Source organism: Muscardinus avellanarius (genome assembly GCF_963383645.1).
Source record: "Muscardinus avellanarius genome assembly, chromosome: 3".
In the NCBI taxonomy this organism is placed as follows: domain Eukaryota; kingdom Metazoa; phylum Chordata; class Mammalia; order Rodentia; family Gliridae; genus Muscardinus; species Muscardinus avellanarius.
Window position 1 is genome coordinate 44954744 of NC_137788.1, and position 15000 is coordinate 44969743.

The following is a 15000-nucleotide window of genomic DNA, read 5'->3' on the forward strand; positions in this document are numbered from 1 at the left end:
TGTGGAGATCATGCTCCTCCATCAGAGTATCTTGGCTACTGCCATAATACAAAGAGGGAAAGTGACCAGCCTAAAGTCACCTAGCAGGTAACAGAAGTGTATTACTTATATATCCTTGGGCAAATTACTTAACCTCTCTAGATCCTAGTTTTCCTACCCATAAAGGGGATGCATAATGCATAATTGGGTGCGTGCGTGAGTGACTGAGTGTGTGTGTCTGGAAGACTTCATAACAAGATGTTAACAGACTTTTTTTTTTTTTTTCAGTGCTAGGGAATGAATATAAGACCTGAAAACTGGATTTCTGAGCTGGCTGTGGTAGCATACACCTATAATCCCAGTACTTGAGAGGCTGAAAGAGGAAGATTGCAGGTTTGAGGCCAGCCTCACAACTTAGCAAGATTCTATTTCAAAATAAAAAGTAAAAAGGGCTGGGGATGTAGCTCAGAGGCAGAGCAGCCTGGGTTCAACCCCCAGCACCCACCTCCTGGTTGATATTTCTGTGTGGCGATAGTACAAGTGAGTTTTCTTTTGTTCTACCTATATTCTCTAACTTTTTTTTATTTTTTGTGGTGCTGAGAATTGGACTCAGGGCCTCACCTTTGTAATTATACCCCTGACCCTCTAATTTGTTGTTCTATGGTGAATATGTATGCACTTCATTATTTTCTATTTTTTCTTAATGGAGAGAGTAAGACTGCACAGAGTAAGACTCACAGTAAGACTGTGAGGATTAGAGGAAACAATGAAAGCCACAAAACACACTTTCTAGTTCACAGTGTACTCCTCCTGCCCACCCTTCTCACCTTCCCTTTCTTTTCCCTTCCGGTGCTGGAGACTGGCTCCCAAACCTCAGCTGGGCAGAGAAGAGGAGATGGCACAAGGCTCAGACCAGTTACTGGCTGTGTGGCTTCGGGTAAATCACAACTTCTCTGAATCTCAGTTACCTTGTCTGCAAAATGTGAAAACTAACACCTACCTCCAGTTTTACATTTGACCTTACAGTGACCCTTGAGGACATTACCCCTGGAAACCTTCCCTTTCCCCTCAGACGGTGACCTTTTGTGTCCACAGACCCAGCATTTCCCTTTGACCATGACAGTTTGTCTAAGTCCTCCACCAACTGTGTTTCTCAAGGGCAGACTCAGATCTGACCCCTTCAGGGGTCCCAGAGGCAGACACACATCAGCATCTATGGGGCTGGCCTGGAGGAAGACAGGGAATGGAAATGCAGAGAGAAAAAGCAAGGAAGATAGAGCTGGGCTGGAGCCCAGATCCCTTACCCACGATCCGTCCTCCACACAAAGCAACGCGATGGGGGAGGAACTGCCAGGCAGTTTAGTCTAGGGGCTAACGCAGCTGCATAGAGCCCTTAGACCTGGCTTGTCTCTCCTCTCAGGGTTCAGTTGGGAAACCAAGGCTCTGAAAGCCCCTCCAGACTGGGGCTCTGGGATCCTAGTGAGAACACTGGCCTTGTGATTTGGAAATAGTTTCTGAACACAGAGGTCTGCTGCCTGCGTTTGCGTTGGGGAAGGGGTTACCATCTGGGACAATCCACACCCACACTTGTCCCCTTGTCCTTAGCCAGTGCCAGGGAGTGTGAGCATTGTCAGTGCACGAGGGAGCATGAGTTTTGAAAGGAAGAGACAAGAAAGGAACCCAGCAAAAGAGGACATTAAAGAACCCACTGGAAAAGAGGTGCTCAGAGAGTGGTAGCAGGGGGCCTGCAACTCGACAGACTTCACTTAAAATCCCATGGGCTCTTAGCCGGGCGTGGCGGCACACACTTGTAATCCCCGCACTTGGGAGGCAGAGACAGGAGGATGGCACAAGTTCAAAGCCAGCCACGAGCGCTGGCTTAAGAAACTCTGTTTCCAAATAAAAAAGTATAAAAAATAGGTCTGGGAGTGTAGACCAGAGGTAGAAGGGTTTCCAGAAACCCCAGTGCCACCAAAAATAATAAAATAAAATTCCATGGGCTCCGCTGGGCACACTGGTGCACATCTATAATCCCAGTACTTGGGAGGCTGAGACAGGAGGAGTGCATGTTTGAAACCAGTCTCAGAGACTTAGTGAGACTTCCAGCAACCTAAGACTCTATTTTTTTATTTTTATTTTTGGTGGTACTGGGGGTGGAACCCAGAGGCTTTCTACCTCCGGGATATACTCCCAGACCTATTTTATATTTTATTTGGAAACAGGGTCTCACTAAGTTGCTGAGAGCCTCACTAAGTAGCTGAGGCTGGCTTTGAACCTGTGCGATCCTCCTGTCTCAGCCTCCCAAGCACAGGGATCACAAGTGTGTTCCACCATGCCCGGCTCTAAGACTCTGTTTTAAAACAAAAAATTAAAAAGGGCTGGGGTGTACCTAGGAGGTAGAATGCCCCCTGGGTGTTCGGTCCCCAGCACCCCCTCAAAAAAATCAGGCATGGTGGTATATGCCTGTAATCTCAGTACTTGGGGGGCTGAGACAGGAGGATTCCAGGTTCAAGGGCAGCCTCAGCAACTTAGTGAGACCTCCAAAAGAAGAAGAAACCAGAAGTAGTGGTGCACACTTGTAATCCCAGCATTTGGGAGGCTGACACAGGAGGATCGTGGTTTGCAGACAGCCTCAGCTATTACTTAGTGAGGCCCTTTACAAGTCAGTGAGACCCTGTTTCAAAATAAACAATAAAAAATAGGGCTGAGGGTGTAGTTCATAGGTAGAATGCCCCTGGGTTCCATCCCAGTATCAAAAAAAGAAAAAAGAAAAGAAAAAAAAAAAAAAAAAGAAAGAAAAAGAAAAGAAAAAAAGAAAAAAGGAGGAGAAGGAGAAATAGGCCTGGAGGTGTACCCCAGAGGTAGAATGCTTCTAGGTTCAATCCCAATGCCACACACACAAAAAAAGTACACCAAAATAAAAACAAGGGAGGGGGGCAAACTGGGAGTGGTGGTGCATGCTTGTAATCCCAGTATTACACAGGATTACACAGGCTGACACAGGAGGATCGTGGTTTGCGGACAGCCTCAACTACCTAAGTGAGGCCCTCCCCAACTTAGTGAGATCCTGTTTCAAAATAAAGAATAAAAAATAGGGCTGGGGGTATAGCTCGGAGGTAGAATGCCCCTTGATTCAATCCTCAGTGCCAAGAAATAAAGGTAAATGAGGGGGGAAAAAAAGAAAAGAAGAAAGGAAATAAAAATAGAAGTGAGCTGGGGGTGTAGGGTGGTGGCAGAATGCCCCTGGGTTCAATCCCCAGTACCGCTAAATAAATAAATATATGTGTATATAAACATATAAAACAAAATGGGTGTAAGGACCCCTGGTCTCTGGGTCGTTATGAAGGTCGAGTCACGTGCTAACCATGTCCATATGACGCTACTGTGCGGTCGCCGACGGGCGCTGTCTGCCTCCTGGACAGCTCGGAGCGGCCCTGCGCGCCCGGCGCGGTGGGGGTCCCACTCGGCCGCGCCCGTGCTCCCTGCGCCGGGCTCGGCTCCTCTCCCCCAGCTCCCCCTGCCTGCCCGCCGCGCCCCGGGCTCCGGTCCCACTGCTGGTCTCCGGTGCGTCTCTGCCTCTGCTTACCTCTGCCTCTCTAGCTCCCCGTCTTCCCCAGGCTCGCTTGGGTCTCCATCCGCCCCTCGCCCCCGACCCTCCACTCGCCAGCCGTCGGGTGGGCGCGATGAGCGGCGCCTGCACGAGCTACGTGAGCGCCGAGCAGGAGGTGGTGCGCGGCTTCAGCTGCCCGCGGCCGGGGGGAGAGGCGGCCGCCGTCTTCTGCTGCGGCTTCCGCGACCACAAGTACTGCTGCGACGACCCGCACAGCTTCTTCCCCTACGAGCACAGCTACATGTGGTGGCTCAGGTACCAGCCCTGGCCCTAACCCCACCTCGAACCCCACTCCTGCCTTAGCCCCTCGCCCCACCCGCAGCCCAGCACCTGGCTAACTTCAACCCCTCTTCCAGTGTCCACCTGAAGTCGACTCCAACCCCCTCGGCCCAGGCTTATTCCCTGTGCCCAGGGCTCACCCTATCTCTGCCCAACCTGCCTCTGAAACCTCAGCTCAACTCCCTCATCCTGACCCCAGCCATTACCCACCTCACCCCAACTCTACTCCACAACCCCCATTCCAAACTTCACCCTACCACCGCCCACAACCCAACTCAAATCACATGCCAACCTTCATCTTGACAGCAAACCACCATCAAATTTAGAAAAAAACCAAACTCAACCCCAATCCCTATCCACCATGCACCTGCATTCCCTTCTTGATATCAGCACCAACTCAACATGGCCGGCTTTCCTCACTCCCCAGCACTGATCCCAGTCCTTACTCTATCACCTCCAACCTCCTCCAGCCTGGCTGCAGTCCCCCCTCAGCTCTTCTCCCTCATCCTGACTCCAAGTACCGGCTAGGCCTGCATCCAAATCTCAGCCTCAAGCTTAATCCTCCCCTGATGCTACCCCACCCCTCCCCCAGCCTCAGCCCTTTCCTTCCCTTTCTTCTGTAGTCATTCTTTCCATGCTTTACTGAACTTAGGAGTGCCAAGCCCTGTGGTGTGCACTGGGGGATGTACTCCATCGTGGAGCCAAGGCAGAAGACCTGGGGTCCAGAACTGCCTCCATATTCACCATGACACCGTGGTGTAACACTACAGCAGAAGCCACCTCAGGCCACATTAGTAGAAGCACAGTTGAGCTGGCAGTACTTCAGTTTCCCCAGTTGTTCAGGGAAGGGGTTGGTTAGGCCAGCTAACCTAGGTGTGGGGTGGAAGGAGCTAGAGCTCTGAATCCTTCTGGCTCTCCAAAGGCTCACCCAGAGAAGGAGACCTGATCCTCAGCCTGCTCTGGGAAACAGAGCAAAAATGGAGCCTGCCGTCTTAGGAGATAGTGTCTTTCCCTGTCCCTGGAGATGTGTGAGCAAAGGCTGTGTGCGTTCTGGGTGGAAAAAATACCTTCATATGGTACTGAAATGCCTCTAGACCTCTGTCTGTTCATCTGTCAAATGGGGAAAATGACCAGTCACTACCCTCATTTCCAGCTTTGGTGGTGGCAAGGATCAATGAGCTAACAGAGCTGAAAACAGCTTGGTAAAGCCTGGTTCCAAATATTATTGCTTTCTGCCGGGCGTGGTGGCGCACGCTTGTAATCCCCACGCTTGGGAGGGGAAGACAGGAGGATCGCGCAGGTTCGAAGCCAGCTGCGTTGGCTTAAGAGACCCTGTTTCCAAATTAAATATATATAAAAAATAAGTCTGGGAGTGTAGCCCAGAAGTAGAAGGGCTTCCAGGAACCCCAGTACCACCATATATATATATATTTGCTTTCTCTAGACTGCTCATTATGTAGCTATATGTAGCTATAAAAGATTTTCAATTGGCCAGGTTATTGGATCCTTACATTTGACTGCTGGCTAACCCCAAGGAATATTAATTTACTTCCTGTTCATCTGTGGATTCATTCATTCACCACAGCTTTGTGCCAGGCACTTTGCAAGACACTGGAGACATGAAAATCACTTATTCCCTATCCCAGAAGAGTTCCCAGTCCATTTAAGCAGATATGGCTTCACCTAGATGAAAACAGTGGTGTGTTTGTGGAAGGTCCTCTGTGTATTCGGCACTGAGCTGGGAGCTGCAGTGAGACGGGGCTGGCCTAACCTTGAAGTACAGAGACAGTGAGGACCTTTGGGGCTGGTCGGAAGCTGGTCCAAACCTTGATTCTGTCTTATTGTCTATGTGGATTGGAAAAGTTATTTACTCTCCTGGTCTCTTTTCTCATCTTTAAAATGGGGATAATGAAACCTGTCTCAGTAATGACTTGTTGTAAGGATGAAGTGAAATAATGCATGTATGTGAAAGTAACCAGTGCATACAGTAGGTGCTCAAAAGAATAGAGTTCCCTTTCCTTGGCTCATAGGTGTGGGAGGTAAAGCTCAAAGTATGCATGTCACTTGTCTACGATTTTCTAGCAATATCACAGCAGAGTAAGTTTAAAGACCTTTACTGTCGGGCTTGGTGGCACAGGCTTGTAATCTCAGCATTTGGGAGGCTGAGACAGGAGGATTGAGCCTGAGCTACTTAGTGAGGCCCTTTGCAACTCAGTGAGGCCCTGTTTCAAAATAAAGAAAAAAAAAAATAGGCCCGGGGTGTAGCTCAGAGGTAGAATGCCTCTGGTTTCCATCCCCAGTGCCCCCCCCCAAAAAAAAGAATAAAAACCCTTATGTAGGACAACCCAAAGGCTATAACCCTGGCATATCCACCTTCTCTCTGTTTTACAGATGAGAAGTCTTGAGAGAGGTGAAGTTACTGTCTGGGAGTGTCCCAGTGAGAAGTAGCAGCGCTGGGCTGAAACCTCAGGCTTGTCTAATCCCAAGCCCAGGCTTGTCCTGTTCCATGACTGTCTAAGCCTAGCCTGGCCCTCTTATAACCTAATCTCTCAGATCACTTGAAAAAAACCCCAATCCTCTATTTTCTTTTGAGAACTGTGCCAGCTTCTAAGGATCCATAGATGAGTAATCCCCTCAGCGCCCAGCCAGGATCCCTTTCCTCTTCTATCACCCCATTCCCCTATCTCTCTTGTGGTCCCTTTCGTTGCCTGGGAAACCCTCTCCCTTTGGGGCACTTAAGTGGCGGACGGAGACAGTGCTTTAATGGAGTGATCTCAGAGATCACATGCGTTAGCAGTGTGACCTCAAGAGCAGCTGAAAGTTTCCAGTGTGTTGGGGGCGATTCATCCTGGGCTCAAATGTAAGAGTGTTCATACACATCACAGATCATTGCAAAGTGGAGGATGGAACTGAGAGCCCCAGGACATCTGGGTGATTAGTGTGTTCCTGTCGGCCCTACCACTGCAGGTAGAGACCATGTTTTTCTCTGAACTCCATGAAAACCTGGTTCTTACAAACATAAAAATCTCCAGGTGGGCACCATTTCCTTGGCCAAAGAGTGCTCTAAGAGAAATTGCCATCTTTAAGAGGGAAGAATATCTCAGAAAGTAGACGCCCCAGGAAGCAGCTGCTGCTGTCACACCTTCCGGTCCACGTGCCAAACACCCTCCGTCACTATCTCTGCTTTTTACCAAGATGTGAGCCAGAAGGCAACAGCCTTTCTGGAGGGCAAAGTTGGTGGTCAGGCACTGTATGCACCATCTTATTTCATCCTACGGCCACCCAGTGAGATAGGAACCCTTACAAATGAAGATCGGAAGGGTACAGTGATTTTTCAGATCATATGTGGCAGAACCTGGATTCAAACTTAAAACTACCTGACTCCAAAGCCCTTATCTGTTAGTGGGGTTTTTTGTTTGTTTTTATTTTTTTAATCTTTCAGATTAAAATTCCACAAAGCTAGAGGCTTTCTAATCCAATTTCCATGCAGGGCAGGACTCTCAAACTTCATTCAGCCAAGTGTACTGTGTAAATCTTTCCGGAGACAGGGAGCGCAGTACCTGCTGAGGCAGTATCTCCATCATGGGATAGCTCTGGTCATTTAAAGTTCATCTTATACCAAAACCAACCCCCGCTATCACCACCTACCCCATTCCCAGCTCTGTCCTTATAGGGTAGCTCCTCTGTTCTCAGACAGACCAACAGAGACAGTGCCTTTTAGAGACAGGGTCTACACTCTGACTGATCTACAGTCTAGGATACATCCCTCAGTTCTCTTGCCCATTTCACAAAGGGCCCCTTTAAATTTTTTATTGGTGCATTGTATCTATACATCATAATGGGGTAAAAAACTTGTGTAGACATAAATGCACACATCACCCAGCCAGCCCCCACCCGGTCCCCACCTCACTCCCCTTCCCTCCCTTCCATGCTTGGCTTAGTGGTTGACCACGATATGAATAAGTAACTCATGTGCTTTAAAGAGTTTCCCCCCCCCCATCCCCACAGTTAGGTTGCCTTATTTGATCCTCTATAGGATTTCCTTTTTCACCTGGAGTTCCTCCTATGACCCATTTCACCTTAGCTTTCACATATTAAGGAACGAATTCGATTTTTAATTTTTACAACTAACTAATCTCACTTGGCATAATGTCCTCCAGTTCCATCTATTTCCCTGCAAATGCTGCAATTGTGGGGTTTTTTATGGCTGAGTAAAACTCCATTGTGTACATGTACCACAGTTTTATAATCCATTCATCTGTTGATGGACATCCTGGCTGGTTCCATAGTTTGGCAATGGTGAATTGTGCAGCTATGAACATAGATACACATGCATTAGCTTGGTATTTTGGTTTCCTTTCTTTCTTTTTTTTTTTTTTTTGTGGTACTGGGGTTCCTGGAAACCCTTCTACTTCCGGGCTGACCTGTTTTATACTTCTTTGGAAACAGGGTCTCTTAAACCAGTGCGGCTGGCTTCGAACCTGCGCGATCCTCCTGTCTCAGCCTCCCAAGCATGGGGATTACAAGCGTGCGCCACCACGCCTGGCCTGGTTTCTTTTCTTTTGGGTAGATATCCAGAAGTGGTATTGCTGGATCGAATGGTAAATTTGTTCCCATTCTTCTGAGAATTCTTCATACTGTTTTCCAAGTTATTACACTAATTTGCAATCCCACCAACAATGTTTTAGAGTTCCCACTTCTCCATATCCTCACCAGCATTTGTTGGTTGTTTGTGTTTTGAATGGTTGCCATTCTAGTTGGGGTAAGGTGAAATCTCAGGGTAGTTTTGATTTGCATCTCTCTGATTACTAATGATGTTGAGCATTTTTTCATGTATTTATTGGCCATTTGGATTTCTTCTTTTCCCCGTTCCATCCAGGTGCCCATGGATGTCCCTTGTAATGGATGACATGAGTACAGGTCTACCAGATAATAGCCCTGTGAACAGTAACTGTATCTCAAGAGAGAAAAGGTTTAACTAAAGTTTTGATAATAACTAAAAAGCAAGCTGGGCATTTGGGAGGCGGAGACCAGAGGATCGTGATTTGCGGACAGCCTCAGCTACTTAGTGAGGCCTCTGCAACTCAGTGAGACCCTGTTTCAAAATAAAGAATAAAATATAGGGCTGGGGGTGTAGCTCAGAGGTTGAATGCCCCTGGGTTCCATCCCCTAACCTGCAAAAAAATAATAATAATAAAATAAAATAAAATAAAAGGCCTAAAAAATAGGGCTGGGGATGTAGCTTGGAGGTACAATGTCCCTGGATTCCATCCCCAGTACCGAAAAAAAAAAAAATAATAATAATAAATAAAAAAGAACTAAAAGGCACTACATACCCAATGCCAAAAGGATGGAGAAACCAGAAAAGAAATCATAGGTGATCCAGTGTTTTATTTTGAGTTTCCTCAGAAGACTCTGATATAGCTTATATGGAAAATGACCCCAGAAAACACTGATAGATGGTGGGAAAGTGAGATGGGAGAAGGAAGACGCCAGCAAAGGCCGTGTTGCCAAGAAAGTCACACCAAGGTAACTAGAGCTTAAACTCTACCAGCTAGTGTAGAATGGACACACAGAAGCTGGGTGTTTATCTTTCTATCAGTCACTGGTTGCAGGCTGGTGGGGGAAGGAGGCATTAACCATCCTGCAATTCTGACCTGCCCAATGTGCATACAGAGCCTGTTCAAGGTCCAAGAAAGCCCTCAGGCAAAGAGGTATGGATGCTGGCGATTGAAACTCTGGCCAATATTTCACAATGGTAAGACCCTCGGGAACACAGACAGGACATCCACGCCTACGCCATCCCCAGGGACAGCTTGTTAGGAGTTTGGTGTATTTCCGTCCAACTTTATAGATGCACAGTTATGGATATATTTATGTTTAGTGAGTTGGGATTATGCTATATATTTAATAGTATATCTTGCTATTTTCACTTAACATTATCTCGTAAGAATTTATTCATGATCTTAAACAGTACTTGAAAATGTTTTAATGGCTCTATACTATTCCATTGCTAAGGTATCCAGTAATTTATTTAGCCATATAAAGACAGACTCTTCAAAGCCCAAGGGTGGGACTACAGGTACATGCCACCATGCTTGGCTCAAAGGTATCTTTTAGTGGAAATTCACCATCAACTAGCTAGGAGTAAAACCTTGCAGAAGTTGCAAGGGCAGAAGTCTGGGGCTAAAAAGTCAAGGAAGGGGCCAGGTGTGATGGGAGGCTGAGACAGAAGGATTGCAGGTTCAGTGACAGCCTCAGCAAGTAGTGAGACTCATCAACCAAGTGAGAGCCTGTTTCGAAATAAAAATAAAAAATAAGGCTGTGGGTGTAGCTCAGAGGCAGAATGCCCCTGGGTTCAATCCCCAGTACCATATGCGCTCGCTCTCTCTCTCTCTCTCTCTCTCTCTCTCTCTCACACACACACACACACACACACACACACACATAGAGTCATGGAAGGGGGTGGACAAGAAAACTAAAAAAGGAATAGTAGACAGGAACAAACAGGCTTGGTACTTCCCTATCCCTTTCTGTTGGAGAGCATCCCATTGTGTATGACACATAGTAGGTACTCAACAGTGTTTACCAACTTCCTATCATGTGCCAGACCCTGTACACGGGGCAAAGTGGATGGAACACGTTCAGACTCTACCTTCAGGGGATATGTGAGGACCTCCAACTACGCCAAGAATATTTCAGTGTCATTCGTCCTTATTACCACCTGCAAGGCGCTGTGTTTTAGTCATTCTCATGTTTCAGTCAAGGAAGCTGCGGCCCAAAAGATTAAATAAGTTGGGCATGGCAGTACTTGCCTGCAGCCCCAGTGCTCAGGAGTCCAGGAGTTTGAGACCAGCTTGGGCAATATAGCAATACCTCATCTCAAATAAATAAATAGGTTAGCAGTTTCTTTTTCTTTTTTTCTTTTCTTTTTTTCTTCTTTCTTTCTTTCTTTCTTTCTTTCTTTCTTTCTTTCTTTCTTTCTTTCTTTCTTTCTTTTTGCAGTACTGATAATGGAACCCAGGGGCATTCTACCTCTGAGCTATACCCCCAGCCCTATTTTTTATTCTTTATTTTGAAACAGGGTCTCACTGAGTTGCAAAGGGCCTCACTAAGTAGTAGTGAGGCTGTCCTCGAACCGCAATCCTCCTGTCTCAGCCTCCAAAATGCTGGGATTACAAGCGTGCACCACCACGCCCAGCTTAGCAATTTCACCAAGATCTCACCATGAGTCCATTTCCAAGCTTGGTCTGGTTCCAAAGTCCTTTATTCTTTCCCTACCACATAACCTGCCTGTCCAAGAGGAAAGTGCCAACAGCCCTGAGTGAGGTGTCCTGGGAGGGTTGGCCTGGCTGGGGGAAGGGAGGGGAGAGGAGAGGGGCCAGGGAAAGCACTGAGGATGGGACCCTTGGGATGGGGCTTCAAGGTAAAATCTAACGTTGGTAAAATCCAACATGGGGAGATGAGGAGTAGTGGTCTGTGGAATAGGAAAGACAGAGAGCTCCAGATAAGCCACGAGGCCATTTTCTAGAGACTAGATGTAATAATAGGATATAATAAGAAATAAGGTGGCACATATCTGTAATCCCAGTACTTGGGAGGCTGAGACAGGAGAATCACAAGTTCATGACCAACCACAGTGATGTGGTGAGATCTCAGCAACTTGACAAGACCCTGCTTCAAAGAAAGAGAAAGAAAAAAAAAAAAGGTCTAGGAGTGTAGCTTGGAGATATAATTCCCTAGGTTTAATCCCCACTACCAAAAAAAAAAAAAAAAAGGAAATAACCTTATGACCTTGAGGCTGGAAGGACAGCTAAGTTTTTGTTTGGGGTATCGGGGACTAAATTTGGGCGTGAGAGCTGCTCTACCACCGTGTTACACTCCCAGGCCTCCCCCCCTTAATTTTTGAGAGTCTTGATAAATCACCCCTTCTGTTGCAGCCTCCCAAGTACTGGGATGATAGGCAGGCATCACTACAGCTGGCTAGAGCTTGTTTTTAACTGAGGCACATTATGTGTCTTGATTTTGGGCTTAGAGCCTTTAAGACCATCTCCAGTTCCCTAAGACGGGAGACGATAAGGAAAGCAGGGAGAGAAGGAGAAGAGAAAAAAAAAGACATAAAACAAATCCCAGTTACCAGGCGACACCAAGACATGTCATATTTGTATGTGGTGAGAACATGGCATACAGTTGGTGCGTCCCCATGCGCAGACACAGACAGCTTGCTGAAGACCGAGGTGGACAGAAGAATGGCAGAAGCTGATTTCTAGGGCACCTGTTGCACTTCCAGCGCAGCCCAGCCCACGCCCAGCCTGCGCTCCTCTCTCCACAGCGTGGGCGCTCTCATGGGCCTCTCCATAGCCGCGGTGGTCCTCCTGGCCTTCATCGTCACTGCTTGTGTGCTCTGCTACCTGTTCATCAGCTCAAAGCCCCACACGAAGTTGGACCCAGGCTTGAGCTTACAGACGACAGGTAAGAAAGAGGCCCCCGGATTTCCTTTATTGGGCCCCCTGGCACCTTTGCAGAGAGGAGATCATTAGTAATGCCGTCTGGAACATTTGCCTCATGAGTGTTCCTGGAACGTTCTGAAGCATCGGCATGATTCTCAGGAGGTTCATGATCTGAACGTTTCCATCTCAAACGCTTCATGTGCTCAGCGTGTGTCAGTCAGCTACTGTAGTCAGCGCTCCATTCATCACACAGACTCATCCACGTGGTGGATTTTCCAAGACGATGTTTTAATGCTAGCCGTAGGGAATGCAGACTGATTCAATATCACCCCAAACAAAATAGAACTAATCAGAAAAAAACTGCTGCTCACAATTTATTCAGAAACTAAATATGCGATTTTAGTCTTATATCTGATGTTTTGATTACTGTGCCTTCATTAGCATAGGCCATCAAGAGCCTCCTATGGGCCATAAAAAAAAAAAAGAGTTATGCCAGGTATGGTGGTGAAAGCCTGTAATCCCAGAACTTGGGAGGCTGAAACCAGAGGCTCCAAGATTCCAAGAGAGCGTCAGCAAGTAGCGAGACTCTCGGCAACCTAATAACTGTACCACCAGCCCTTCTTATTTTTTATTTTGAAACAGGGTCTCAACTGAGGCTAGCTTTAAACTTTCAAGCCTCCTATCTCAGTTTCTTAATTACTGGGATTACAGGTGTGTGCCATCATGTCTAGCTTGCTCAGATTTTTACACCCTCCTGCAAGGAACTGAAAGATGAAGTCCCTATTGACAAAAGATCTTTCAGTATAGTTTAGCAGACAACACTCAAAATGAGTATTATTATCTTCATTTAAAAGCCTTGAGCCGGGCGTGGTGGCGCAGGCTTGTAATCCCCGCACTTGGGAGGCAGAGACAGGAGGATCACACAGGTTTGAAGCCAGCCGCGCTCGCTGGCTTAGGAGACCCTGTTTCCAAATAAAAATGTAAAAATAGGTCTGGGAGTGTAGCCCGGAGGTAGAAGGGCTTCCAGGAACCCCAGTACCACCAAAAAATAAAAAATAAAAATAAAAAAAAATAAAAGCCTTGAGAAAATCAAGGCTGACAGAGGTTTGTTGATTTGCTCAAGGTGTCAGAGATGACATATGGTGACCCGTGTCATCCTGCCTTGAGTCGGGCTTTTTCTTCTGCCCACCACACAGGGTTTATGCACACATATAATTAATTAAGCACAAAATTGTTTGATACCAAATGTATTAACTTGAATTGGTGTTAAATTAGTGAAGACATTGGTAAAGCAAAATGAAGGAAAAAAGTCATCCGGGATGGGGTTAATCATGGGTAGAGGTGTGTGGGCAGGACTGAGTGAGGCCTCCGCAATGACAGGCCCATACATGCAGGGGCACCACAAGGAATAGGCCAGGATGGGGAGGGATTTAAGCTACGCAAAAGAAGCAAGGGGGGGGGGTCGGGGAGTAGAGGGGACAGTGTGGGTGGTAGCTAAATCTCTAAAGACAAAAAGGGCTGAATGTCATCATTTGTACAAGAATAATTTTCTAATATAACAATAAGACAGCATCAAGAAATAGCCTAAGAATCCCTCCCAGATCCTGATGTCCACTTGTATGAAAAGATCCTGCTGTAGCCGAGCACTGAAAAGCAGGAAGGGTGGCTGTTGAGGGGAGAAGGAGTTATCTGACTCCCCTAGGAGTCAAGAATTCCTAGGAGGTAGTGGCAGCAGAATAGAAAAAAAATCCTGAACATAAGGAACAAACTGTCAAAGTTGCCTACATGAAATACAAATAACATAAGCACATCCTATAGAAAATTTAAAAAACAAGCAATGGATTTCAAAGATATATATGTATGTGTATGTAAATATAAATAACTACATACTCTCGTAGTGGCTTCTCATTATTTTCAGACACTATCTTTGCATGCAAACGTGCCTACTTGCTAAAAAGTAGTGTGTGTGTGTGTGTGTGTGTGTGTGTGTGTGTGTGTGTGTGTGTGGTGTTCTGAGGATTGAACCCAGGGTCTATACACCTGAGCTACATCTCCAGCCCTTTTTATATTTGAGACAGGGTCATGCTAAGGTGCCGAGGCTGGCCTTGAACTTGAGATCCTCCTGCCTCTGTATCCTAAGTAGCTGGGATGAACTGAAATGTATTTGCAACTTCTAAATAAATATTTGGGGTCCCTTTGAGATCATTTGCAGATATGTGTACATGCAGAGTGACAAAAATATTGAAGTGCACAAGTTCCCAGTTAACACTGAACAAGAGAACACTGTCTCCTTGTTTCAGCACTCATAATGTAAACAAGTGTCCCCTGCGATCTGTTTAGTGACATTTTTTGTGATTTTTTTTTGCAGGTTTTTTTTTTTTTTCAGGTCTGGGGATGGAGCCTAGGGGCATTCGACCTCTGAGCTACACCCCCTACCCTATTTTTATTCTTTATATGGAAAAAGAGTCTCACTAAGTTGCAGAGGGCCTCACTAAATAGCTGAGGCTGTCCGCGAACCGCGATCCTCCAGTCTCAGCCTCCTGAATGCTGGGATTACAAGGGTGCGCCACCATGCCCAGCTTTTTTTTTTTTTTTTTTTTTTTTTGGTGTTTTTTGTGATTGTTGCTTAAAATGGCCCCTAAGCATAGTACTGATGATCTGTCTAGTGCTCCTAAGCACACG

The 15000-nt window shown here is 46.6% G+C and overlaps 1 protein-coding gene across 1 annotated transcript in view; it reads left to right on the forward strand.

The window, feature by feature from the left end:
* Positions 1 to 3662: 3662 nt before the first annotated feature.
* SHISAL2A (shisa like 2A) overlaps positions 3663 to 15000 on the forward strand; it is a gene marked incomplete at both ends in the record, with an annotated part of 20489 nt that continues 9151 nt past the window's right edge. The window contains 2 exons of the mRNA XM_080690900.1: positions 3663 to 3844; positions 12201 to 12340. Coding sequence (XP_080547026.1) covers positions 3663 to 3844; positions 12201 to 12340 — 322 coding nt within the window. The remainder of the gene's footprint in view (positions 3845 to 12200; positions 12341 to 15000) is intronic.